The sequence below is a fragment of the Cavia porcellus genome, unplaced genomic scaffold (genome assembly GCF_034190915.1).
Source record: "Cavia porcellus strain 051 isolate PalLab524CR breed Dunkin Hartley unplaced genomic scaffold, mCavPor4.1 scaffold_6, whole genome shotgun sequence".
Classification (NCBI taxonomy): domain Eukaryota; kingdom Metazoa; phylum Chordata; class Mammalia; order Rodentia; family Caviidae; genus Cavia; species Cavia porcellus.
In genome coordinates this window covers 104,663,117-104,690,833 of record NW_026947489.1, presented here as the reverse complement: position 1 = coordinate 104,690,833, position 27,717 = coordinate 104,663,117, and the positions used below count along the sequence as shown (strand labels likewise).

The following is a 27,717-nucleotide window of genomic DNA, read 5'->3' as shown; positions in this document are numbered from 1 at the left end:
TACGTCAAAACAGTTTCCAAGAGAATCTGAGCTTTCGGCCACTCAGGTGGCAGAGGAAGGTGAACAGTGTTGAGCTGGGCAGAATGATGCTCCCCACCCCCTTCTCAAGGACAAGCCCCCACTGTTTGGGGTGGCTCTCCCTGGAGCAGCTGCCACAAAGAGGAGGCAGGCAGGGGTCACAGGCTCTCTGGAACCACAGAACCCCTTCCTCCAGCACACTGTTCAAGAGCCAGCCTCCAGCATGAGGTCACAGCCACTTTCTTCTTCCTCACAGCCTTTCCAGCCTCCCATTGAGGCACCATGTTGACACCATACAAGGCCACACCCTCCACGTTTCCAGCAGTGACAACTGAAGAGCCTGCTTCTGCTGGTGTACACAGATGGACCCAAATCTGGGGGCAGCCATTACCCTCTGCAGTGGTGCTCATCCATACCCACAGGTACACAGACGGAACCACAAGACTCCCGGTGGACAGAGCCCAAGACAGGGCCTGTCTAGTCAGGTGGACCTGGTGTGAATCCTGACTCTAGGCCTCCCTGAAGCCTCCATTATCTCAGAGGGGAACTGGGGTCGAGGACACACACTCAAACCAGCTCCAGAGAAAACTCACAGAGGCAGGTGCTGACCCATTGATGGGACATACATCCATGTCTGTCACGTGGGGCCTGACATGTGGGCACAGTGGTATCCTTCTGAGCTTCAGCTGCACACAGGCCCATTTTGAGATAGGGGCCCACAGGAAGGGCAGGGCACAGAGGAAAATGGAATGGGTCTTGGGTCAAGGGAGGGGAGAAGGCAGGGAAGGGAAATCTTAGCCCACCCAGGAAAGGCAAGGGAATTACAGACAACTCAGGACATTAAGACCTCAGACGATGACACCAATGGCCCAGGGTCCCGGGATATCTCAGTGAAGCAAAGGGCTCACCAGCTTGCCAGACATAACCTTGACCTCGGAAGCCAATAGGGCCCTGCAAAGAACATGCAGACAATGTCAGGAGGGCACTGGCTGCATTCTGGCCATGACACCCACTGGGTCTGTGCCATCACTTTGTGTGAAGAGACTCTGGGGGTGTGGGGGAGAAGGCAGTTGAAGCTTGCAGTCACCTAAGGCAGGGAGTCTGCCTCCTTTCCCAGCCTTGTGACCCAGGACAGGTGAATACAGTGCCAGCAGGGAGGTCCATGTGCTGCAGTGCCCTTGCACATCATGTCTGCTACAGGCCACAATTCCCTTCACAAAGTGGCTGCTCTGATGACCCAGGGCTTCAGTCACTCCCAAACACTGCAGGTCCTTCAAACTCCCCAAAGCCGCTTCTGTAGCTCCGCACACCCGTGCAAATGACACACAAAGAAGGCAGAATCAGGACTCTACAATCTCTGAGCTGGTCTGGCTGCCCCAGACACCTTGGGGTAGGGCGGGGGGGTCTTCAAGGAGAGACCACAGCCCAGCAGACCTGTCCTGCCTGACGCCCTGGACAAGCAAGCTGCATGTATGGGAAGGCCCAGCTGGAAGCTGGATAAAGACAGCAAAAGGGTCTATAGCTTCCCCACCCCTACTGAACCAAGCACAAATCCGCAGGGTGCTAGCCCTGTGAGATGCTGGGACACAAAACCTCGGTCCTGCCTCCCAGGGGAAGGCCTGTACCTCCCAAGAAGAGACGTCACAAGCAACTGTACAGAGAAAGCCAATACGCAGCAGAACAGAAGCAAAAGGGTCATTGCTTCTGGCAATGGCTTCTGGCTGAACCCCAGACAGCCGAAAAGACAGAGTACAGCACTGGCAGGACAGGGTCAGGAGGATGAATGCTCTGGCCTGTGAGGCATTTGAACTTGCTGTACCTCGGGGGTATTACGAGGGTCAGTGTGGGCCCTGGGGATGCATGCACATAACAGCAGAGTTTACAAGATATTCCCTCCAAACCAGGAGCTCAGGGAGAAATGCCAGAAGGAAGCGCACCTGGGACAAAGGCAGGGCCTAGACTAGGCTTCAGCACTTTTAACTTCAGTGGCTGGAAAGAGCTTAATGCAACTGTCAGGGTGAGAGCTGTGATTCAAAAGAGAAGCAAAGGAAACCCGAGGTTTCCTCAGACAATGTGGAACAGGTGCCACTGAGTCAACCAGAATGGAAAACCGATCTCGTTAACAAAGACTGTTTTAGAGACCATTCCAAAAGCAGCACAGGATGCAACAAACGTGCTCAGCAGCCACCCGCTCTCCCTCACTGTGCCCTGACAGTGAGTGGTCAGCTGTCCGCTCCTCGAGCAGCCCTTCCCCTTTCTACCCGAGTCTCTGTCTTGTCACAGGAAGAGGCTAGTCTCCAACAGTGGTGTGTGGAACCGCAGGGGACAACTGTGTCCTCCGCCCTCAGGTCACCGCTCAGACGTGCAGGGCTAGGTGCTGGCTACCCTCTCCCCTCCATCCCCTCAGCCAGGCTCTGCACTCAGTCCCACGAGGTCACCCCCATTGCGCACCCACCCAGACATAGGAGCTGTTTCTCCTGACCTGGATATGATACCCACCTCCACCTCCTCCATCTTCCTCTGCCTCATATCTGAAGTGAGCCAAAGCCTTATCAAAGTCTGTGAGCAGGACAAGGCTCTGACCCCTGTGTGACATCCTCTGGTAGGGTAGCACCCAGGCATGTACACACAGGTAGGTTCCACTCCACACTAGGGCGAACAAACAGGGGAGCCTTCACACTCAGAGAGAAGGCTGGGGGGGGGTGGACAAGGGGGTGTGTTTCCACACTCACAAAGAAGAAATGATGAAGCAATGTAACCGCAACTCGCCAATCAACTTCCCAACTGCACTGAGAAGCCAAGAGGGCTGGGAAAAATTGCCAGAGAGCTCGCCACAAGAAAAGTACCCCCAAAGGGCTGTGAGTAAGCAGCATGGCAGGCCTTCTGGGATCAGGTGCTGCAGGCCTGAGGCAGACAGAAGACACCAGGCACCAAGGGCAGGGAGCAAAGAAAGCGGGGACACTGAACACCAGAAGAACAGACCAGGATGACGTTGGAGGACTATGAATGCACAGCGCCCTGTGCACCCAACTCAAGGCAGCAGAACTGCATAGAAGGGCTCTGTCCAGAGTGCCCACCAAAGGATGGGCAGCATGACTCCCATGGCAGCAGCTTAGGAGCAAGACCAAAATTAGACAGAACGAAGAGAAGGGGTGGGGAGGCTGGGTGGGCAGGAGCCTGATGCACGGGAGGAGCCACGCCAGATGAGAAATATGACGGGTGACCAAGGAGGATGGTTGCATGCTCACACCAGTGACAGGACATGGGGTGCAGCTGGAGTTTCCACCAGCTCTGCCTACGCTCAGGGCAGCTCGTACTACCTCTCAGATATAGGCCAGGCACCTGCCCAAACCCCTACTCGCTCTCCTGGGAGCCAGCTGTCTCTCTGGCCTCTAGCTGCTGGGAAAGCATGAATCTAAAGCCCCTGGAGCTGTCTCTCACTTCAAAGGCAGGTCTGTGTTTAGTTCTGTTTTTTAAGACAGGGTCTTACTATGTAGTAGGCGGGCCTCAAGTTTGCGACCCTCCTGTCTCAGCCTCTCCAGTGTCAGGATTATAAGCATACACCACCATACTGGCTGAGGGGTTTCTTTTGAAGGACAAAGGTGCTTAACTTTCATGTAGACAACACTAGTCACTTTTTCTTTCAAGTGTAGCACTTTCTGGTCTCCTTTAAAGAAACTTTTCCCAAGCAAAGGGTCAACACCTAGGACAGCGTTCTCTAAGGAAAACGTTAACACAAGCCGTAACTTGAGCCATGGGTGTAATTTCAAACTTTCAATACACACATCGGAAAGGAAAATTTTTATTTTTCTAGCCCAAAATCTAAAATGTTTTTTTCAGTGTGCAACCAATGTCACGACTACTAAGAGGACGTTTTACATTACTTTCTGAAGCCCAGTGCCATTTGTACACAGCACATCTGCAGTGCTCAGAAGCCAGGCAAAGCCAGGGCCATCTCAGACACCTGATCCTGCATCCCACCTGGCTGAATTTTCTTTCCATGGCACAAGGGCTGGGCCCAGCTTCCAATGTGGACATACAGTTGGCCTGGCATAACTCATTAAGGACTGGCTGGCTGCAGCATTTGTTTTTTCCTATCTTGATCAGCCTCACTGAGGATTTTGCACTTTATTCCTGTTTTCAAAGACTCCGCCTTGGGCCTCACAATTCTCTGCTGAAGCTCTGCTTCCTGCCCCGCCTCCCCAGCTCCCACCTTCCTCCTCTGCCTCCCCAGTGCCGCTGCTACCACCACTGTGGCAGTGAGTCAGAGCTCTGCTTGCTGGCTTGCATACCTCGGGCAGGTGCAAGCTACTCTCTGGCCCACATGTACCCACCCTAAGTCTTCAATATCTGAATATCTGTGTTCTCCCTCAGGGAAAGGCACTTCTCACTCTCATAATAAGCTCTTCACTCTACCAGCTGGAAACGTGCTTCCTTGTCTCTAAATGCAAGGAGCTCTCTCTTTGATTCTGTTTAAATGCCACGTGGTCAGGAACACATTGCTGGGGTGTTAGGTCCCCGAGACTCACTATAGTCTAGCTCAGTGTCTGCACATTTGCACCCACAAGAAAGGGTGTGTGGCCGGCAGGCAGTGGGCTCGCTGTTCTCTGAATCAGCTCAGATGAGTGTGATACTCGGAACTCACACCAACTTGGAGAAGGGCTAGCAGAGCTGCTAGACAGATCCTTGTCCAGCACTAATGTCCCTCCTGATGTCACCAAGGGCAGAGGGGTGCTCAGCTCCCAAAACCATCCTATAGCCCAGGTCAGTAGTGCAGCCAGCTCTGCACTTTCCCTGGGAACTCCAAGAGAGATAGGGAAAGCTAGACCAGACTTCAGACAACCAGGATACTTTGTCAGCCCTGAGACTCCTGGCACAAGGGACCTGAGATGGCCAGAGCACCACACTGGGTCCTCATGCAGGAGTCAGGCACACAGATGAGGGCTACCCAAACTGAGCACAGACTGGGGCATGCCGGCTACCAAAGGACAAGGCAAGGCCTTAGCTGCCTGTACGGTGCCTGCAAGGTCACCAGCCGTGGAACTGTGGGTCTGAAGGGCTTCTGTGTGAACCCCCAATGCCAGAACCCAGGCTACTCTGGGCTACTCACACACCTACTCACACAGGCTACTCTGCAAGCCTAGCTCTCTCACCAAGGACTGTCCCACATCCAGGGTTGTCATCTTGAACAGTTTGGTCTCTGCCCCAGTGCCTCACAAATGTCACGTAGGAGGCACCTTATTTTGTGTGTCAGAAATGACAGGAAGCTACAGTGCAGGGATGTGGCTTGCTGGAAGAATGCTTGCTGAGCACATCTAAGGCCCTGATCCAAGCCCCAGCACCAGAAAACAAGAAGCTCAACAGCAGCACTCTTGTAGGTATACATGGCAGGAAAATCGATGCTCAGAAAGGCAGGGCTAAGGAATCTCCACCATTCCCTACCCGCCCTAGGATGACCTTGTGACTCCAATGACAACAGGGTCAACAATGTACTACCACATACCATAGTGTCTTGTTTTCAAACTTAGTTTGTTCACGCTTTTGGAGAAGATGAACCAGGTTGTATTTGTCATCTGATGCAGAGTTTGTGAATGGAGACAAAATTTTGCTGAATGCCTGTTTAAGAACTGAACCGTCTGTAAACAGAAGCATTTATGTACCAAGGCACTTCTGCACCTGAGGACAGGTGGGGGTGCACCGTGGCCCCACCATCAGCCAAAAATAGAGCACTGGAAGAAACTCAGACCACAGCTTCCCAACTTTGGAATCATTAAGCAGTGCGAGGAGTTCTAAAGGAGCCCAAGGGGTGGTTCTGTCCCAGGAGGAATGAGGCAGTAGCCTCAGAAGGCAGCTGTCTCCACACCCTCCTGCAACTGTGGGCACACAGCCAGCCAGATCCCAGTCCTGTTGTCTACAGAACTGACAAGCAGTGTGAAAGGTAGCCTCAAACGTCATTTTGCCTTCTCAGCACCACAGACGCAAGCCACCAAGGCCTCCACAACCTCCCTGCCCCAACACAACTGCAGCTCCACAGCAATCACAGCAGGGACAGTCACAGACATCAAGACCTGACACAAAGCCTGATATCACTCCTCTGGCAGATGGGAGACTGCAGCCTACTCTGTGGGACAAACAGGACAGGAAGTGCTTGACCATTATGTGCTAGCCTCACTTAACCAGGACATGTGCAAGACACAAGAGACTCTCCTACCAGCCCTTCTGTTTGAGTGTCATTCCATGATGTGCTCCCTGCCCAAGGACTGGCCACGTGATGCAGCTAAGCCACTCAATCCCCCTTTGACAGCCTGTGCTCCTGCGTGTCCTTGCTTTGGGCAGCCCTCATCTGTGTGGGCCAAGGGTCCTGGGGCAGAGGGAAGCCTGCTGAGATGGATGAGACCTACACCTTAGAGTGACACTACACAGGCACCTAGAGGGGACAGGCCTGTTGTGCAGACTCCTCAGGGCCTCCAGGTTCACCCTAGTGTTTCAGGCCTAGAAGAGCCCACCAGAATCAAATGAGCAGGATGTGAACTCCACGAAGGCTGCCATTGGGCACCAGGTTCATTAGGGTGCAGGCTGCCTGCAGACAGTGCCATTCAGGAACAGGGGACACAGCTGGGGATGAATGGCCTTACTCTGTTCCTGGTGACAGTCCAGGTCTAAGGAGCAGCAAATCACGAATGCTGCTACTTGAACTGCAGTATCCAGGAAGCAGAGCAGAGCTGCACCCACACCACCATCCCCTCCCCTGTATGCACTGTTCCTGCAGTGAAGTTAGAGCAGAAGGCCTGCGGGCCAGAGACAGCAGACAGCAGACAGCAGCGGTGCACGTGGTTTAAAGGAAGCACACTTGTGCAGCACAGCCCTGCAAGATGACACTGACTTCCTATGAACAAGATGCCAGCACTGCCTCAGTCAAGGTGGAGGTTTCCTGTGGCAAAGGTGAAGGCACTGGAAAAGGGCTTTCACACATTTTCACAAGGCTGTGTCATGCCACCTCATGAGGCAGTCACACACATACCACCCCGGTTCAAGCCAGCGGGAAGGTATCATGCTCAAATCAGAGCTACCTGGTAGGGAGACACAGGAACTTTGGCCCTGTGATGATGAGAGGTGCTCTGACCCTCCTGCTGTCAGTGCCACCTCCAGACAGATCCTTGGTCTCCACTCCAGAGGAATGAGAAACGCTGCAGTCAGCGTCCCCAGGACACATGGTGCGAAAGGAGACAGGTTCTCCCATGCTTCAGGGCAGCACTGCCTCACATGCTGGAGGAGTTGGGGCAGTAGCAAATACTGCCAGGGTGAGACCTACCCAGCAACACTCCCTGCCCCCGCAAGAGAGAAGCCTGTGGGAGTGGTGCACTCTGAAGCAGAAGCGCATCTTCTAGGGGGAGGACGGTGTAAGAAGGGCATCTGCAGGGAGTGCTGCTGTCACGGGAGACAGGTTTGCCCACAGGAGACGCAGATCTAGGGCTCTTCAAATCTTCCAAGAGGAAGATGTCCAGCATCCTTGGGGCAGACTCAGTCTTACACTCCAGAGCCCCACAGGAGGAATGTCACAGGATGATAAATGAGAAGAAAGCCACTTCTAGACATACCAGGCAGATGCACAGGCAGGCATCCAGCAGGGTACCCGTGCACCACTATCCCAAGCCTCTGAGTTCTTTTGTCCATCCTCTTGTTCAACCATGCCTCCAACAGCTAGGAGAAGCATGAAATCAGAAGGACAGGGAAGAGGTGGCTCTGCCCCTCTGGTAGGGATAGGAGCCACAGAGTACAGTCAGGTACTCAGGATTGTTTCAGAGCCCCTAATGTCCCCTGAGCTTCCCAGAGGACCTGGATCTCACCCAAGGCTTCCCACCTCACCTTGTGGTCTTGGGGGCAAGCATTCTTGGGGCACTGCCTTGCACCTGCTGCCTCTGCAGCATGCCCCGAAGCCTCAGCTCCAAGGAGGTTCCCTGGTAGCTGAGCAGTGCCAAGTGCCTTCCCAATGGAAGAACTTAGCAGTCAGTTTCAGCCAAGGAAGGGGGTGCACAGGGCCTAGCAGATGCCAGGAATGCTACAGCTCCTGCTCTGCTGTCCCCACACCCTTAGTACGCACCCTCTGGCCTAGGCCCCAATACTCCCCTCAAATACAGCCTGGAAAGGGGAGTGGTGGAGAACTGGTCCTCAGGCCTACCCTGTCTGCTTTGGCTTTTATCTGCCTCTAACTGGCTTGCAGCTAATGTGAATACTCAAGACTCATAATGTACCCTTAAAATGCAGAGAATTATGTCTGCCTCATGGAAATGTGACCAAGTCAAGGCAAAGTGGGTAAAAATCAAGCAGATGGATCACAGAAGAAAACCTCAAGGCCTAGGGTACAAGGGTGCCGACCCACTGCACAGAGACGTGGACTGTTCCTGGCTGCCAATTAGCCAGGGTCTCAACACAGAATTATGTGCATGGCCAGCAGTGAATGGGAAGGTGTGTGCCAGAGCTGCCACTGGGAATGTGGGCGGCCCTGATAGAATTCCACACATGGAAATGCCAACTGTGGGCAGCGCATTGCCTGGAGGCATTCCCTAAATACCCAATGAAACAAGAAGTAGGTTTGGGCACATCCAGAGGTGGCCCTGAGAATCTCACATTCTGTGGCTGTATACTGGCTCTGAAGAGTCCACAGAGGGCATGTCATGGCTTTAGTTTAAAGTTCAGAATAACTGTCAGGGTGGTGGAAATGACAATTTGCCTTTTATTTTCTGTTTTCCTGTGCTTCACACTTCCATGGGGGTGTGCAACACCAAGCTCCACAATAGCAGGAACCTCGTCTCTGCCAGCACTGCCCTGCAGGCACTACAAAATGCACCCTCAGTGCTCCGCAGGTACTGGGCAAACAAACGCTGAGTCCAACAGTGGGTTCTGAGTGTGTCCGCACACCAGGCCTCGGGGAGCAAAGTGGGCACCTCAATCTCTGTCCTCGGAGGCACATCGTTTGGCAGGTGAGGAAGCCACACACAATAAGGATACTGTCAGGCACAGCCTCTCTTGGCACCAAGGACCACCAGGGAAGGGTTTGTCTCAACAGGAATGCTTGACCTCCCAAGGAAACCATCACCTCACATCCACCTTCCCAAGCAGCTGGAGGTGATTCCATCTCCACCCTCCACGCAGGACTGGAGTTACCCTCAGGGCTCCCAGCTCAGACTTCTGTGATCTCTGTGGGCACCTCCATATAGGCATGCGGCCCACCATAATGTGAGAGGGCTCCTTTTAGAAGACATCATGAAGGGACTGGGGATTTAGCTCAGCGGCATAAGCGCCTGCCTTGCAAGCAGGCAGTCATGAGTTCGATCCCCGGTAACGATAAGAAGGAAAAAGACAAAAAAAAAAAAAAAAAAAGAAGAAGAAGACATCATGGACAGGAGGATACTGCACATGGCATCCAAACATGGGCTTCAATGCTGTGCCCTGGTGCTGCTGGGCACAGATCCAGCCTCAATAACTACTGAAGGTATGGAAAACAGTAGAAGGAAATATGCATAGGGCAGAAAGGTCAAACAGCCACACTCTCCCCAGCAGTCAGAGGCCAAGAGGAAGGCAGAGGAGCTCCCAGGTGAGGTGGGATGGAGCAGAGGCTGGCACAGACAGAGACGCTGCCATGCTGAGGAGCCAGTTAGTCTGCAGCAGGCTTACCACAGGGCTCTGGGTGAGTGAGGTGCAGTCCGGTCCATGCTGGAAGGGACAGGGGAAGAGTGAGCCAGGGTTAGAGCATGCCACTCAGCCTCACAGTGGGGCCTGTGCGCTCCCTTACCTGCTACCAGGAGCATCGACACCTGAATATTTCTGTGACAGCATGCAGGCCAGTTTGCAGTCATACCACAAAGACATAGAGCGCCTTGAAGACAGAGTCAAACCAGACTGCCTGGCTTTGGCCCCACTCCTTACACGGCCCTTGCAGAGCAGTCAGCCTCTTGGCCCTTCACCCCGACAGGCCTCACCTGCCACCCAGAAGGAAAGCTGAGATCCAGCATCATCACTCCAGGGGTGCTGGGATCCCAGGACCAGTTGACCTAGCATCCCTACTGGGTCCACTGTCCACAAATGGGGCTGCTGGCAGTACCCCACTGTACTTGTGTGCCCCCCACCAGGCAGACTTTTCCTCCCACTCCTGGCTTGAATCCAGGTGGCTGTGACCCCTATATAACAGAAAGTGGCTCAGCGTGGAAGGCCCTTTGGCCATCCAGCACTCTACACAGCAACACACAGGCCTACTTGCCTCGCCTCTGTCCCTCCCTGTCACAGGTACAGTGCAGAGCTCCACACAAGCCCCATGAAGCACAAATGACAACAGAAGCCATGTGGAACCAGCTTCAGCATCTGGCCAGAGACTGGCGACTGGTAACACAGAATGCCACTCTTCTCATCACTTTTTACTCCGGAAAACAGGTACTTTTTAAACTAAGCATGGTATTATCATAATACTAGGTTCTCATTTCTTTTCAAATGAAGTAAAGATTTCAGGCTTTTTGATTAATGTAGTCTGAGGACTGAACCCCGAGGAGTCCTGAGCTATATCCCCAGCCCTTCTCACTTTTAACATTTTGAGACAGGGTATCACCTGGCTGCACAAACTGGTCTCAAATGTGCAACCCTGACTCAGCCTCCTAGGTAGCTGAAATTACAGGGGTGCACCACCCCACCTCCTATTTAATCTTAAAATGGTAAACACTGAAAGCTATAACCATGGACATCCAGCATTTTTTCAGAGTGTAAAGAGACCCCGAGAGCACAAAGTCTAAGAATTCTCCGTAGACTAAGGACATGACTCCAAATAGAGGGCCCCTGGGGGAAACTGAGGCACCACAGTGGTGAGCCTGCAACAAGACAGGCACAGAGCAAAGACCGCTCAGGTTTCCCATTCCAACCACTGCTGGAGGTCACACAGGAGGGACCTGGGAGTGGAACAGAAGAGGTGATGGACAGGAGGTGAATGAGACAGGAGGTTCCAGGAAGTCATCAGTAGCAGCAGCTGAGCAGACTTCCCTCAACCCAGTCAGGGGACACACACCTGAAGCCTTCCTGAACTGCCTGTCACCGCTGGTAGGAGACACAGGCAGCCATGGACAAGCTCTGTCCAGACAGCCACTGCTCTGACAGCCACCAGCAAGAGGACTCCTGGGGAGATCCACTGCCGGGCAGCCATGGTGGGTCACAAGCAGAGGCAGGTGACCAGTACTGCCCCACATACACATGCCAAGTGTGCAGTACCACCCAGGAAATGCACACACATCATCCCTTTGTTCCCGGGAATTTATCTGGGGATCCAACCAACAGAGGACCAAAAATATTCAGGAAAACACTGTGTCTGCACTGAATATGCAACAGGACTTTTCCTTATCCTTTGTCCCTAAACTGTGCAGTCCAGCAACTATTTACACAGCAGCAGCATTGTACTGGCTACAAGGAGATCCAAAGATGACTTACTGTACCCAGGAGTTCTGTATAAACACTATGCCATCTTATGAAAGCACTTGGGCCCCCAAGGATGTTGGTATCTGAGGGGTCCTAGAATCAAACCCTGAGGACACCAAGGGACAGGTGTACAAAACTGTGAGTTCCTAATATTTCCAATGGGACATTACTGGATTTCTTTGGTTGATTTATTGTAGTTCACATTGCATTTCCTGACATTAAAAACCGGTTATTGATGCCACTGATACATGCATTTGTTTTCGTTGTTACCAAAACATAACACCAATCTGCCCTTGGCCATAACCCTACAATAGGACGCTTACCTGTGCTCCCTGCCACCCCACCTCACCTGTCTTCAGGCCCCATCGCCCTCATACTTCCCCCTCTCTGTGGCTATCAAGAGGTCAGAAAGCAAGGCAGATGGTTCCTGCCCACTCTTCTTACTCAGCTGACACAGGAGCAAATTCACACACTCCTGCTAGCTAAATTTGGGACAATTTACTCATCAAAAGTAATAAACTAAAAATCCTAAGAAAAGACCACACATGACTACAAAACAGGGGACAGCAAACTCAGGAGGGCGTGGAGGTGCGTGGGGGCCAGGGGAGGCAGGAGTTGCCACAGGGCGCTCACCTCCCCCTGCCTGGCACCTCACCAGGCCAGCCTCACCATTGGCCTGCCCAGGACCGCTGGTAAAACAGCTCCCCACCTCAACCCACCCCTCAGCAGCAGGAAACTACCTGGAATGTTACAGTGCTCACTACAGTGCAGGCTCCCAGCACCTCCTGAATTCAACCACATTTTCTGATTCATATCTTTGCACCTCTCAACACCACTGCATATGGGAACTACCTTATCAAAAGGGACACCAAAAGAAAAGGTTATGAGGCAGAAAGGTAGGTGAATCAGAAGTGCAGTAGAGGACATGGAGGTGGGTGGGGGTCCTGCCAGAGTTACACATAGCTAGATCCAACATGGACACTGAGTGACTGTTTGCCACACCCGAGCTAATTTTACGCTCCCGGGCTCACTTCCAGGGCCAGGCCAGCACAGGCATCTGGTTCCACCTGGCACTGTCAGGCCTTTCCACAGACTAGGGACACAGCCCAGTAGGGTGGGGTCAGGAACTTGACAGATTCAGATGCTGCAGGTCGAACCCCTCAAGGGCCCCTGAGGCTGTGTTCCTTATGCCAGCCCAAGAAAGGGGTGCTGCTAAAAGGGCAACCGAAAGGAAAGCCCCTAACTGGAAAGACCACTGGCAAAGCCAGACCTAGTCTGTTTCTACTTCCCAGCCTTCCGTTTCACTGGCTCCACTAGGTCAAGCCATATACTCTGGATGCGCCCTGCCTTCCAAACACAATGCTCAAGAGCACTGCCCAACAGCACAGCCACCCAGTGCACACACAGCATTCTGATGCATGCTGTGGACTTAACTGCATCACCCTGCTACCCGGGGGACACGTCCACCAACAGGGAAGACTGGACCAACATGGCAGCTCAGGTGGTTGTGCACACCGGCAGGGGAAAGTTTTGAAGAGAACGAAACCAGGAAAGAGCAACATGTGATGTGGGGTCTACTCCAAGTAGGGCCATGGTCACACATGGCCTGGACACTGTGCCAACCTTTCTTCTCCCTTGAAAATTCCACTTTGTTTCTGATTCAATTGTCCTACTTTTGCATTCCCAGGCACTGTCCCACAGAGCTGCAGTGAATGCCAGGGGACTTGCCCCAGACACAGAAACCAGTGCAGAAGGAAAAACAAACACGAGGCAGGAAAGAATGGGAAGCCTTCCACCAAGACAGGCGGATCTGCCCGAGGTGGTGGACACAAGAAACCCCTGCTCCCTGAAGCTTAGTCCCAGCACTGGTCACCACTGGTAGCAACAGAGGGAGCCATCCAGGGTCTGCCTGGCCCATCCTACTAGCTCCTAGGCCTGAGCCTTGCTCAGGGTCCACAGCACATTTAGGCCGACACAGAAGTGGAGTTTGGTGCTTCTGTTTCTGTGGCTATTATCAGGACAATGCAAGAAACACTGGGCTAAAAGATCACTGACACAGGTGTCAGACTGAGAAGGCCTCCAGACCTATGCTTCCACACAAATGACCACAGCGGAGGTCACACTCCCTGCAAGGAGAGACTGCAGATGAGCACAGCCTTACCCGGTACCTATCCTAGCACACTCAGATGCAAGACTGGCACACAGCCCATGCACTAGCTTCCTAAGGCCTTGGAAGAGGCGTGCTGAGCAGGTACATGGTGGACAACCCTGGGCAACAGCTGGATGTTACAGGCACTCAGCAGAGCAAAAACAGGCCTCCCACTGCATTGCCAAATATACCTGTGCTAGGAAGCCAGCCCTGCTGCCTGCCAGCCCAACCCAGCAGAGGATTCCTGCACCCCCTCTACTGGGATCGTATCTTGCAGCTTAGAGGTTACAGGCCTGGTTACAGGCCTCCTGTGGGACACAGGACAAAAAGAAAAGACTTGCTGCTGAGGGTATCCTGGCACATGTGGCACCCAGAACTGATTTTAAAGGGACTCTGAATGCAACATCCCCCTAAGCAGTTCCACAAACCTGTCCCAAAGACCAACTGGGGGAGCCACCATGGAAAGAGGCTAAATCATGCCCTGTAACAGGGCGACCCTGGAGAGCTGGGGCAGCAATAGCTCTTTGACCCCGCCTCTGTGCCTCATAAGGACTATTCCCACTTCCAGGGTCCCCTTTTTCTCCTCAGAAAATGCTGACACCTGCTAATGTACGTCACACTGCCCCCCCCCCCACGCAGGCTTCCAGGGCACTTGTCCTTAACCTCTCCTGCCAACCTGAGACCCAAAGGATGCCTTGATCTTGAAATATTTTAGCCCCAGCATGCAGCCAGTGGGGCAGCCAGAGAACTCAGGACCCTAGACATCCTGGCTGAGGAAGAAGCCTGGTGCACTGTCAGAAGAAACGGGGTCATAGCAGGGCATGATGGTACACCTGTAACCCCAGCATTTGAAGAGGCTGAGGCAAGAGGATCACAAATTCAAGCCCAATCTGGGTAAGATCCTTAGTGAGACCCTCCCTCAAGAGTAAAGAGGGCTAAGAACGAAACTCAGTAGTGTAAAATTCCTAAATTCCAACTCTAGTATTGGGGGGGGGTGAGAAGGCTGGGTCATGACAGCATCAGCAATAATTACAGAGAAGGGACACAACCTAGTGGCCATCCATGGCTGAACAGGGAAATGAATGTGCCGATCTCCACATCACTGCTGTCTAGGATAGAACTGCTAGTGTGTGCATTACTTACTGAATCTGCCAAAGATCGGACAGCAGGACTCCAATTGTATGAAATGCCAAAACCAGAAATCCACAGAGTCCAAAAGTGGACTGGTGTTGCCTCAGGCAGGGGTGAGGTGACTGCATGGACCCAGAGGTTCTAAGTCGATGGCAATATTCCAAAATTAATCTGCAGTGAAGGCCTCTAATTTCACTAAAAATTATTTAATTGGACAGTTGAAACAACCAACTTTGTGTAATGATAATGATGTAAATGATAGCTCATGGAGCTGCAAAAACAAAGCCCAGGCACTGGCAAGTCCAGCCCTGTGCCAGTCACCGGAAACACCCTCTCGGGAACAAAACAAAGGGGAAAACAAAGCCATCTACACTGCAGATACCTGCACACAGGACTTTCCCACTCACAGCAAAAGGCTGCTAAAGGCAGCTCCAGACAGGCTGGAAGGCCTGGGGCTGTCTAGCAAATACTTGTCAGCTGAGTAAGAGTCACAACCTTCTGCTGCATGAGGCATTACATGGCCCACACAGGATGCTGCCTTTCACAAGCAGTTGAGACCTCTAAAAGCCACCTTGCCCACCACTCCAGAAGCCTGAGACTTAACAGGAGAGGGCCACTTGAAGGTACCTGCAGCTCTGAAAGAAGAGCTAAGACTGCCCAGAAAAGGTGCCCTGGTAGCTGAGTTGGCACTGCTGGGGGTAGAGGACCTGGCAGGAAGGCTGGTATGTGGACAGCAGTCAGAGGGGAGAAGTGTATTTCCTCTTCTGATTCCCAGGTGTTTGGGTGCTTCTGGAACCTGCTTTCTGTTGGCTATAACTTAAGCTGCACTTCTCTCTGCTTGGAAATACCTACTGCTGCCAGCAAAGGAGACGAAAGTATCTTCTGACATACCAATCAGCACACAGAAGAGTCCTTCCCTTTCGCAGATGCAGGTGCAGCCTCCTCTTGGGTGGTGCCCTGTCCTTGGCTGCACAGAACAGAACAGAGGTTGACTATATGAGGGGTGGTAACCCTTTGAAATTTAGAACTTAGTTTTTGTAAGGAAAGAAAAAAAAAAAAAAAAGAAGAAGGAAGGAAGATGTCTAACTATACAATACTTCAACAGCAAGCTCAAGGCCACGCCAAGCACAGGAAACACACAGGCAGAGAGGCTGCTGAGAGCCACACCTCTGTACTCTCCAACAAAGTGCCAGCAAGGTCCACCACCAAGTCCTAATGCCAAGTCCTGCTCTGGCTTGCTAGGGCACGTTTCCCTGCAGGGCCTCCCTTTGTCGGGGCAGCTGGAGCATGAAAGAAAGGCTGCTCTATGCTCAGCAGGCCCGACTCATTACCCCCAGTGAAAAGGACGATGCGGTTTTCACTTGCATGTCTGCAGACCACTAGTCTGGTCAGAATGAGGAAAAGAAGGGCAGTGAGAGCTGCTAGATGCTACCCTTAAGCCCATGCTTTGCCATCCGACTAATGAAAAGAAACCCTCTGGTTTTTAAAAAAAATTTTTTTTTTTAAATCTCAAGAGAACTGTATTCCAAACTACCACCTAGTTAAAACTGAATGGTTTGAAATTAAGAAAAATATTAAGAGTAAAGAATAATACCTTTTCCAATTTTCCCAGTCTAAAAATCAGTTACAGGATGATGGCAGATGAAAGCCCCAGCACTGAGCGCACAGAGGCCTTTGGACAGGAACTGCTTCTTTGCTCAAGCTGACTCCTCTCCGTCTCTTCTGAAAAGAGCCCAATGAGATAAGCACTGCATACAGTGGGCCAGATTGAGGGGGTGGTGGTGGTCCTGAGACTCACCTGCTCTGCAGCTGCCTCTTTCTAACTCTCTATTAGATGTGAAACAAGCAGGGGGAAGATAGACGGACGACTACCTGGGCCATTTGGATACAATCAATTCGGGACACCAGCCTGAAACCAAACTCTTAAGAAGGAACTATACTTGATGGCTAAAATATATCACTTGAGAAAAGAGACTGTATTCAAGGACTAAGAATTTCAGATTTCCAACGACCACTGTGCCACTAAGTTTTTTAAAATATATAACCTCATGCCACACGTGCGCTGTGCCGCTGAGTTATATCCCCAGCCCCACTCACTAAATTTAAAAACACATGGGTACAGAGATAACCACACTGCATCTGAATTCCTGTTTAAAAATTTCTATTGCACTTTTGGAACTGCAACCTTCTTTTTTCATAAACAGGCAGCAATGAATACTCCAGTCCTTCCCAGGGGCCTCCGAAGCACCAACATCTCACTGCCCCTTCCACCAGCACCTGGATGGTTCCCAGTCTGAGGCAGGAGATGAGGACTCAACTGAGCTGAGTAGGGTACTTGTGACACACCTGACAAGAGTCACAAGAACCAACCCCTTGGAAGCCTGAGGATGGTTAGCATCTGCACATTTATGATGATAACAACGCAAAACCCATAAAGCACAGACCTCGGTCAGCTCAAAGACTGCTGGTCAGTCTCCAGGCCCAAAGCATCTGCTCCTTATGGACACACACACACACACACACACACACCGCAATGGACAGCTTCCTCAGCAGCACCGCTGATCAAGCAGGTCCTCCTGCCATGAAGCCTTGTGAATGCAACTATTTCAAAACACAGTCACTTGAAGGCAGGCGGTCTTCACCGCGTTCCTCTGAGTAAATACAGAGAGCAAGCATCTGACTCTAAATAGGATGAACACAGGTTGTGTGCCATGCACTCTTGGAGCCTGTGGACTTCGGAGATACGGTACAAGATGTCCCCCTGTACTGACAGGTGCCAACAGTTACTGCAAGACAAGCATATGCCAGCCTTTATCTCAGTTTACCCTTCCACAATACTGTATTGCACATTCCACGATTTTCTTCCAGCGGCTGACTTTGAAAAGCAGCTCTAGGGAGATGCATACTGCTAGTAAACAGAAATGGGATGGTAGAGCTGCCTCTCCAAGGTTCCTGCGCTGCCCACACCGCCCTGAGTCTCGCACTCTGACTCCTGGAGTCACTTGCTGATTCGCCCCCACGCTGCACGCTTCGCGGTCCGGTGGATCCCGTGCCCCAGGGGTGGGCCGGGGGCTCCAGAGCCTGGGGGCACCAACAGTGCCCACCTCAGGGGGCCCGAACGCTGAACTCGTGTCCGTCGCGCCACCCCCATTCTGGACTCCGCATCCAACCAAGCCCTTGCAGCCGAACTCCACCGCGGTGTAAACTGATTCCTCAGCGGAGCCGGGACCGTGGCGCCCGCCCTCAGCCCTCCTCGAAAGTAGTTTTAAAAGTCTCTTCAAGCAGAATAACTTTCGCGGGCCCCGGAATGAAGGCCGACTGATCCCCGCTCATCACTCCGCAGCAAGGGGACACGGCCTCGCGGGACTGGGCCTTCGCCCGCCCCGCACCACGTCTTTAGCCCCTGCTGCGGGTCACCGCCCCCTGGGAGCCCGCCGCCGCCCGCGCCCTGGCCCGCCGCGCCCGCACACTGCCCCGGCGACTCACCCCATGAGCCAGTCCATGGCTGCGCGGGACCCGCGCCTACTCGGCCTCAGCTCCGCCAGCGGCCGGAAGTAAACACTCGTTCGCTCCCGCCTGCCGCCGGAAGTGACGCGCGCGCGGACTGCTGGGATGCGTAGTCCCGGCGACCCTTGCGGCCTCGCCCGACCCATGGCTGGGTTCCAACCCTGGTGGAGCCTGACCTGTCTCTCTCTTCTTGGCTGCGGCAGGCGGGAAGTTGGCCTGTAACCCGCGCCCCAGCATCGGACCTCGGAACGTCTGGAACACCGAGAGTGCCTTGTGTACCCAACTCGAGTGTCCAGGAGCCAGGCATACCCGTCCGGTCCCAGCGTCCCCCGCATCCCATGTGTCCCAGACCTGATTGTGCCCTAGGTCCCAGAATGTGCCAGAGAACCCCCATCCTCTCTGGGAGTGCTGCTTGCCCCGGCATGACCTTGACCTAGTGTACCTGCATCCTGATTATGACCCATGTCCCGCTGCCCCTGCGCCTTCAGACTGTCCTTTGTGTCCTGGCTGACCCCTCTCCACGTGCCCTTCGGCTGTACCTGTGACGCCCCGCCCTCTGGCCCCACCTAGTTCCTGTACTAGAACTAGTCCCCATAGCACCAACTCTTCAGTTGACCCCTTGCTCTGCAGGCTGTGCCCTTGTCACCCCAAGTGTCCCCTACATGTATGTTTGTCCCCCTCAAGTCCCCTTTACTCTGGACTGGCTCATTGCTCCATGAGCTATACCTGTGGCTCCTGGCTGTTCCCCACATCTTACTCTCTAGCCCTCGGGGCTCCCCATGTTCCCTGGGGATCTGTCCTGCCAGCTGTTTCCTCCCAGAGCCTGACTGGCATCAGAAGCTCAGTGATGGCCTGTAAAGGGCCAAGTCCTCATTCCTCCCTCCCTCTCTGGGAAGATGCCCCTAGCAGCATAGTCATGAGCAGAGGAGAGCATCCGTGGTAGAGCAACCCAGCCACTGGACTCAGACAGCTTTCAGGCCAGCTGTCCTTCATAATGCAAGTGGAATGCACTTAACACTGTGCTCACCTTTGCTTAAGAACCCACTCCTGGTTCTCCAGCCTTTGCCTAGATGCTGGGGGCTCATCATCCCTCCTTATGGCTAGAAGTGAGCTCATAGCTGATCGAGGCAAACTTCACCACCAACCACCAGAGATGAAATGCTGAGGAAATATGAAGGTAAAGGGAGAAAACTTCATCTAATATAGAGATCTCAGGAAGAGCATGCAGATATTTGCCCGTGTGTATTCCTACAGTGCCCACATGATCACAGTGGTGACCGTCCCTGTCCCTGCCTGATGCTGCTACCTCACAGTGGCCCAAGGCATTGTTACTGTGGAGTGTCAGTCCTTGGTGATCCTCCCTGCTGTTGGCAGCCACCATGTTAGCTGTTTACCTAGATTAGTTTTTGTGCAACCTGCTTGTGTCTTTCAGTTCCTACTAGGGGGACTGGAGCTTCACTTAACAATGGGGATATGTTCTGAGAACTACTGCTTTGGGCCATCTCTCAGGTGTGTGAACATCATAGTATGGGCCTACACAAACCTACACGCTGTAGCCTGTGGTTTGGGCCCCTTGCCATAGCCTGTTGCTCTTTGGCTACAAACCTGTTCTACTGAAGAGTGTAGGCAATTATAATGCAATGATATTTGTGTATCTGAGCAAGTTTGTTTATACCAGCCTCACCACAAACTTGTGAGTAATGCATTAGGCAAGATATTGTGACTACTGTGACATAGTAGACGTTAGGGATTTTTCAGCCCCATTATGATCTCCCCCTTCCCCTGCCCAGTGCTGGGGATCAATCTCAGAGCCTTATGCATCCTAGGCAAGTACTTTACCACTAAGCTACACACTCAGTCCCTCCATTATAATCCTATGGAATCACTGTCATGTAGTGACAAAAATGTTGTTACACAGTGCGTGACTATAAACATGTCTCCAAGAACTATGATGCATTACTGAAGAGGGCATTGCTTTGGTCCAAAACCTGGGGGCTCTTCTGTTTCATCCAGTCCAAACTAGCCTGGCCGGCTCTACGTGCCATGTGACAGAACTGTGTGCAGCATAGGCTCAGCCGCACCTTTCTCTGGGACATGTGCTGAGGTTGTGTATTCATGAGTCTCTGGCGATCTAGATGAGAACAGCCCTGCTTGGTGAGCAATGATGTAAGATTATGAGATGCTGCCCATTTCCTCCTTCTTTTTCACCTGCCTTCTCTACTGCTGTAGTTAGTGGTGACAAGGAGAATGATTACATACAGGACACATAATTTATAGTCATATTTTATGCTAGTCACTCAGTGTCAAATAAAAGAAGTGCAGGAAATCTGTTTATCCACCAAAGACCTAGAAAATCCAGCCAAGAGCCTGGATACATGGCAATAACCTGCATGAGTTTAGCTGAAAACCTAGAGCCCATGACAATGACTCATACAAGTCTTTTATAGATCTACACTGGGAAGGCCTAGATGTCAGGTAGAAGCTAGAAAGTCTATGCCAATGGCATGAAGGATCTGAGCTAGTAGGTTAAGGGTTCTGCACAGGAACCAAGAAGCAACACTCAAAATAAGGATCAGGGTTCTCTTCAAAAGTACCACAGCCATCCTCAGTGACAATGAGGTCCTGAGCTGCTCTGATGATGATAACAGCAGAGTTCATATCAGGAAGCCAGGATGACAAACCTCCTAGAGATTAAATAGCACACATCTTCCCCTCCAGAACCAGGAAGCAATGCTCAAAGTAAGGACCAGAGCTCCCTAAGAGTGAACTGCAGCCATTCTCAGCAACAAGGACCTGAACTCTTCCAATGATAACAGCTAAGTTTATATCAGGGGAGCCAGCATGACAAGCTCCTCCAGGAGAACCAATGGATCCAACAAAAACAACACTTTGGAGCACCCACAATGCTTCTCTTCCTCCCCATGTCTCCTTGTTATGCTTGCCACAGTCCTCAGATGGGGCATCCATGTTCAGCACCACGCTGATTCAGTTCAGCTGGTGTTCAAGTTGACCACCAGTTACCAATCCGCTACACCTACTTTTCTCTTCCCTCATCCTCCTCATCTGTTTCAGTAGCACCATGCTGAGCAGTCACTTTCCCTTGTAGTCAGGGTAGCCACATGATGGAATGGAAGCTTCTGGGTGGAAGTTCTCCCCAGCTTCAATCCTGCTCCAGTCTCCCACTTCCCAGAAAGAATGGGAAAATGATGGCAGGAACTAGATACCATCTTGGAGCCTAAGGCAGGAAAGGAAGTCAGAGCAGAATGACAGGAAGAACTGGGGCTCCTACAAAACTCTGCAACCTCCACAGCAGTCCTAAACTTCTTACTCTGCCCTTATTTTGCTTAAGAATAGCCTTGATTGAATCACTCTTCTTTGCCCTTCCTGGAACTTGAAGTTAAACGCAATTGTCTAGTTGGTATACCTATCGTCGTGGAGGTCTTTATTCCAGTGGCCAGATGTCCACATGTGACATGCAGCTTTCACTTTGGCGGTGAAGTCTTGGTATTCCCAGAACCCTGGGTCCCCCAGGCAACAGGTCTGTAAGTTCTCCTGGGCACATCCCTTTGGCAAGTGCATGAGACCTCATGCTTATCATAGGTCCTGGCTCCAGTCCCTGTCAGGAGATGTGGCCCCTGTAGTGGGATGGTAGGAGCAGCGGGTGCTCTGAGCCTGTCTGTCTGTTGGGCTACACTGTGGCAGACAGTATCTGAGCCATGCGCTCCCACAGAAGTCCATGGAGGCTGCCGGGGTGGCTCCAGATGTTTGCTGTATATTGGGCTGGGCCAGAGCAGGGACCCACCTGACTGCTGGGGTTTGGGTTTCCCAAGAATCCAAGTGTTGGAAACTCAGTCCTGAAGTGTTGCCATGTTGGAAGGTGATATGGACCTTCAGGAGCTATGACTTCAAAAGCAATTATGGTAACTCTTGTGGGACTGAGTTTGCTGTCGGGATGGGGTTATAAAAAGAGCAAGCCGAGAGCAAGAGCTCTGCTCCTGCCACCACTCTCCACCATGGGGGATGGCCTCCATCGTGCTAGTCGGGTGCTCAGCCTCAGACACCAGCCTGCTGACTCTAGTTAGGCTGTGTGGCGTATTTGAGCATCACGCCCAAGAGCTGTCGGCTATACTGGTCAGTCACTGAGCAGGAGCTCAAATACAGAAAGCTCTGCTCTGCCAGAGTTTCTTTTACTTTTAATTGAATTAATTTATTGACTTTTTTTAGAGACAAGCTTTTGCTAAGTAGTTCAGGATAGCCTTGAATTTACTATGTAGCCCAGGTTGGCTTCAACCTGATAATCATCCCGCCTCAGCTTCCCAAGTGCTGGGATTGCAGGTGTGTGTTACCATGCTTGATTTCATTTTTGATTAGTCTGTGTTTGCACTTCATAATAAGTAGACTCATCGTGTGGAGTTGGTACATATACTTCACACATTTAATTCTTTTGTCCTCTTCTTTCCCCTTAATACCCCTCCTCCCATCACTTGGTTCTCTTCCCATTTGCAAAAACTCTGTTTCCTATGATCTATTTTTTGTTTTGCTTTGTAATTTATTTACAGTTTGGGTTTCTTATAGAAGAGAGGCTATGCAAAACTTAAGCTTGTGTGTCTGTTTTACTTAATGTTGCTTAAGGCACATCTACTTTTCTATGAATGACTCAAGTTTATCTTTCTTTATGATGAAGTAGTAGTGTGTGAATACATTTCTTTTGAGGTGCTGGGAATCGAACTCAGGACCTTGTGCTTGTCAGGTGGGCACTGTGCTATTTAGCTGTATCCCTGGCTCCATATTACGTTCCCTTTATCCATTCATCTGTTGATGAGCATGGAGGCTGCCTCCCAGATTTAGCTGTTGTGCATTGTGCTGCTGTAACCCGGGTGTGCAGGTAAGAGTAACTCTTCCAGGAAGTTACTAGGAGAATAGCTGAGTCAGTCAGAGTTTCTAGTTTTAGTTTTTCCATTAGGAATTCCACCGATTTCTGTAGCGGTCGTAGCAGCCTGCGCTCTCTCCCACAATGAAGAAAGGTTCCCTCTCCCATAGCCTTGCCAACATTTGTTATTTGATGTCTCAATGATGGCCATTCTCTCTGGGGTGAGATGGAATCTCAGTGTTGTTTTGTGTTTCTCAAATGGCCAGTGTTGCCAGCCATTTTTTCATGTTTGTTCTTCTGCTGCCTCCCACCTGGTGCTGGCCTGCTGGGAATCACCCCCTGCCCATGTCTCTGCACAGAGGATGTTAGGAGGGAAACTGTGAGGCAGCTGTTGGCAGGGAGGGTGCCAAGCTCTGAGCTCCTTTGGGGAGGAAGTGTGGCCGCGGTGCTGTGGCAGGAGGTGGAACCAGAGTGTTCTCCACTCAGCTTTAAGCCAACATGCTCATGTCCGTGGACACAGCCATCGGAAGGCATGGAGTGACCTGGAGCATGTCTCCTCCCTGCTCTCTGGAGGAGCCAGCCTGAGGACACTGAAGACTGTTTTCCTTTAAGCCACTTAGTTGGTGGCAGTTTGTGACAGCAACCCTGGAGCTAAGAGGCCCAGGGCCTGAGCCTTGCTTCATCTGCCCAGTTTGGGGGGTCCCTGGCCAGAAAGTCAGGGGCCTGGTGTTGCCAACTGTGCTCCACTTCAGACTGGGAGAACTGAGAAGGCTGGATGCAAGGAAAACCTGAGGTCGCTGTCCCCAGTATGGTGGGGAGGGATGGACCTCCAGGTTCTGGGGCAAAGGTGACTCCAGGCCACTCTGGTCAGAAACCAGGCTGAGCACTGCCACTGCTCCCTTCCCTCTCAAAATTCTGGCCTGACCCCTCTGTCCTTCCCTGGTGTCCACTTGCTACCTTCCCATTGTCCCTGCTCTTACCTTGACAGCCAGGTGGGGACATGGTCAGGGCAGGGTGCACAGCATCCTCCATCCCTGCTGTCCTGTGGGTGGGGGGAGCACAGAGTGGGGCTTGTGACACACACACACCCTTCCCCCAGCCATTGCTGGGACAATGGCTCCCTCTCATCCTGGGAGCTTGGGCTGGCTCTAGGGATTGTCTCCAGTGAGGCCATGGGTACCCACAGCTGCTGCATCTGCTGGGGAGCAGAGAGGTCCTGTACCCCCTAGCCCTCATGGAGAGTCCAGGGCTCTAAGAGAGGAAGCTGGTCCCCTGAGGCTGCTGTGGCTTATGGCCCTTCCTTCCCAGACCTTGGCTGTCCTCCTGTCATCCTTATGAAGGTCCAGGTGGTGACTGTCCAGTGTGGAGACTGAGACTTCTTGAGGGCTGGGACTTATCTGAGGTCACTCAGGGAGCTGGTGGGGAGCTGGGCCTGCAGCACTATCTCCTCCTCTCCTCCCATGATTTCTGCCTCCCCCAGGCCTGGGAGGACAGTTGAGGTGGCCACCACGAGGGCAGGAGGATACCCCCATTTTGAGCGTCAGCAAAGAGAAGGAAATCCCCATCATGTGTTTGGCTTAGCACAGCGGGAGGATGCTGGTGCTCCAGGGTGATGGGAGCCCAGGTAGGGATCATTACCCAGATCAATTCCCCCAGAGCTGTTTCCAGGCCCAGGTTTCACTTTCTGTGTGAGCCATGGCAGGTTCCTTTTGGCAGCCCTTGGCAGCCCTGCCTTGCAAGCAAGATCAAGTCACTTCACCTGCGGTGCATGCTGGGAGGTGGCAAGCCAGTGCACCTGCCTCCAGGCCTGTCACCACCTGTTGTGTCACCACATCCGGAGCTGCCACTTGTTCCATTCAGGCTGGTCCCCTCCCATATAGAATCCTGGGAGGGCTGGGATGGCCCGCCAGGCTCCTGCCAGCCAGTGTGCACTGAGGACAGGTGCCTCTGCTTTGGAAAAGCTGGCTTGGGCTGCCTTCCCGCGAGAGAGTGTGGCTCCAGTGTAAGAGGCTGTGCCTACCCCACTAGGCCCAAGATGCTGCCTAGACATAACCCCTATGCAAACTGAATGACCAGCAGGGGCTGCACAAGTCTCCTGGCGCTGCTGTCACATGTGACGACAAGCAGGTTCGCTTCAAACAGCAGAAATGGGCCCTTTACTGTCTTGAAGGCCAGAAGTCTAAGGCCAAGTGTCACAGAGGGGCCTGCTCTTGCTTCTCTCCTGCTCCTGGTGGCTCCTGGTGTCTTTGGTGTTCCTCCACGGTCCCAGGTGTCCGTGCAAAGCTCCAACCTCTGCCTCTGTTCATGCAGTTTTTCTGTGTCTGTGTCCAAACTTCTTTCCTATGGGGACTCTTGTCACTATCGCTCCCCAGGATGACCCCATGCTAACAGGTCCACATATGCAAAGACCCTGTTCCCAAACAAATCATACTCCCAGATGCAGGGGTCAGGAGTAAGCACAGTTCAGCCCATGTCCCCTGGGGTTCCAGTGAGCCTCCTGAGGCTGCAGAGTCCTGGCTGAGAGTGGACTAAGCTGGGTGTCACTTGTCACCAGCCAGCTCTGGTGTCTGGCGATAGTTTAAGCCATTTGTAGGCAGTGGAACCAAAGATGACCTTGTTGCTACCCACCCTTCAGGTTCCTGGCATCCTACTGATTTGAGTGAGCAGGCTGCAGGTGGACATCCCGTGTACCTCAGTGAAGGGCGGTTGAGGTTCTGATAGCCTGCATATAGTGCTGCTTAGGACTTCTGAGACCTCGCCATTCACAGAAGATGGGCACAGGCAGCGTTGCCCATCTGTGCTCTGGGCTCAGATCTGAGTTCTGAGCATCTGGTTTGCTGCAGCGAGGATGTCAGTGACTGTGTGTCTGTGTGAGGGCAGGACCTGGACCCAAGCCTGGCCAGAGCTTGGCTAACAGGTGTTTTTGAGGCATGAGAGTGAATCTTGTCCAAGCAGAGACAGTGCCTCTCGCCTCCCACTATAGCCTGTTCTCCTATCTGGTTCTGAGACTTGTGTTGGCCCAAAGTCCAGATGGGGACAGAATGCCAGCAGAGGGCGCCCTTACACCATGCTCATCATCTCTCTCCCTCCTACAGAGGTCTCCTTGGGGCTCTCCTTCTAGAAGAGAGGGCAAGTTGGCAGAATGGCAGTATGGGGTGCATATCCTCCATTCCTGGGGGAATGTCCAGGAAAAGTGGTGCCCACATTGTCAGGCTTCACAGCACCAGGTATCTTAGGCCAGGTGGGGTGGGATAGAGCAGTCTCTGGAGAGGGTATGGGTCTTGCAGCTCCAGCAGAAGGTGAGGGGCACTTCCCCAGGGGGACATACCTGGAGGAACTGCTGTGTGCCCTTCACCCTCGCAGCATAAAGGAACTCTCTGGAGCCCGGCACAGCCAGGTGGAGACCCAGACTGGGTCCTGGATGGAGAGGGCTCAGAAAGGCAGAGTGAAATGTCCTGTGCCCCTGGGGACCCTGCCACCCCTCCAGACACCCTACCTGGTGGCCACCACCCCTTCTGTCTGTAGTGCCAGCCCCGAGTGCAGGCCTTTCTAGGGCATGAACATACTTGTTTGCTCTGTGCATCCTTGGACAGTACCCAGGCTCCTCAGGAGTTGGTGTGGCCATGCTGCTGCCCATAGAGTGCCAGGCCTGGCAGATGTCAGGTCAAAGAAGCCCATGCAACCTGAGAACAGGCACTCCTACATGCACCACTCCTGTCTGGAACGCTTCTGCTTGGCCCTCAGAGCTTCTCCAGTTCCCTTTCCCCCAGGCAGCCCTCCCAGTCCTCTTGGTCTTATACCCTGGGCCCATAACTACAGGTCTCACAGGGACCACTGGGGCTTGAACTGCCCTGGGGTTCCTGGAGCTAGAAGTGCTCTGAGGAAAGCTAGAGTCCTGTGCAGACTCTGGCACCTGAGAGGGCGGGGCCAGGAAAGTAAATCAGGGGCCTCCCAGCCCCCTCCCTGCCAGACTCCAGTTTTATGGATGAGAAACTGAGGCTCTGCAAGGGCAAGCTGCCCAAGGTGGTACAGCTGGGGCTGGCACCATCTTCTGGACTCTGGGTTTGAGAGAGGCTGCCAAGCCTGCTTCTGTCCCTGGGTGGGGATGCTGAGGTCCAGCTCTAACTTTCTCCAGGGGCACCTTGTGAATGGTACTGAGTCCCAGTCTACCAGCAGACAAAACCCAGAGCCAGCTCCAGGGCAGGAGAGCTGGCTGTGCAGGTGAGAGCCTGGTGCCCTGCTAGGGCAGGAGCGTGAAGATGCAGTGGATGGCCCAGTGGCAAGGTGGCTAGGGTTGGAATGCAGAGACAGGGCCTTAAGGAGATGCTAGCCAGCCTAGCTCTGGATGCAGCTGGGCATTGCTGGAGAGGTTGGGCCTTCTCCTGATAGCTTAGCAGGTCCCAGGGTCCCCAACCCTCTCTAGTTTGGATGGTGTCCAAGGGAAATGAGAAGAAGACAGCCCAATGGGTGACCATGAAGCTTCTGTCTCCTCACCTGCTGCCTCAGGGGCCCTCTAAGGAGGAGTTGTCCCCTATCCCTTGCTGGTGGCCTACTAACTGAATGTTTCAGTTCTGGGTACCAGAATAGA

General features: G+C 52.7%; 1 protein-coding gene across 2 annotated transcripts in view; it reads right to left on the bottom strand.

The window, feature by feature from the left end:
• Window positions 1–18,422, bottom strand: part of Mob2 (MOB kinase activator 2) — a 57,810-nt gene extending 39,388 nt beyond the window's left edge. The window contains exon 1 of one of the 2 annotated variants that reach the window (XM_005001847.4): window positions 18,239–18,422. In XM_005001847.4, coding sequence (XP_005001904.2) covers window positions 18,239–18,405 — 167 coding nt within the window. In that variant the 5' untranslated portion in view covers window positions 18,406–18,422. Of the gene's footprint in view, window positions 1–15,643; window positions 15,720–18,238 lie in introns of those variants that run through there. The other variant, XM_063251954.1, reaches the window with a different exon arrangement.
• Window positions 18,423–27,717: the final 9,295 nt, after the last annotated feature.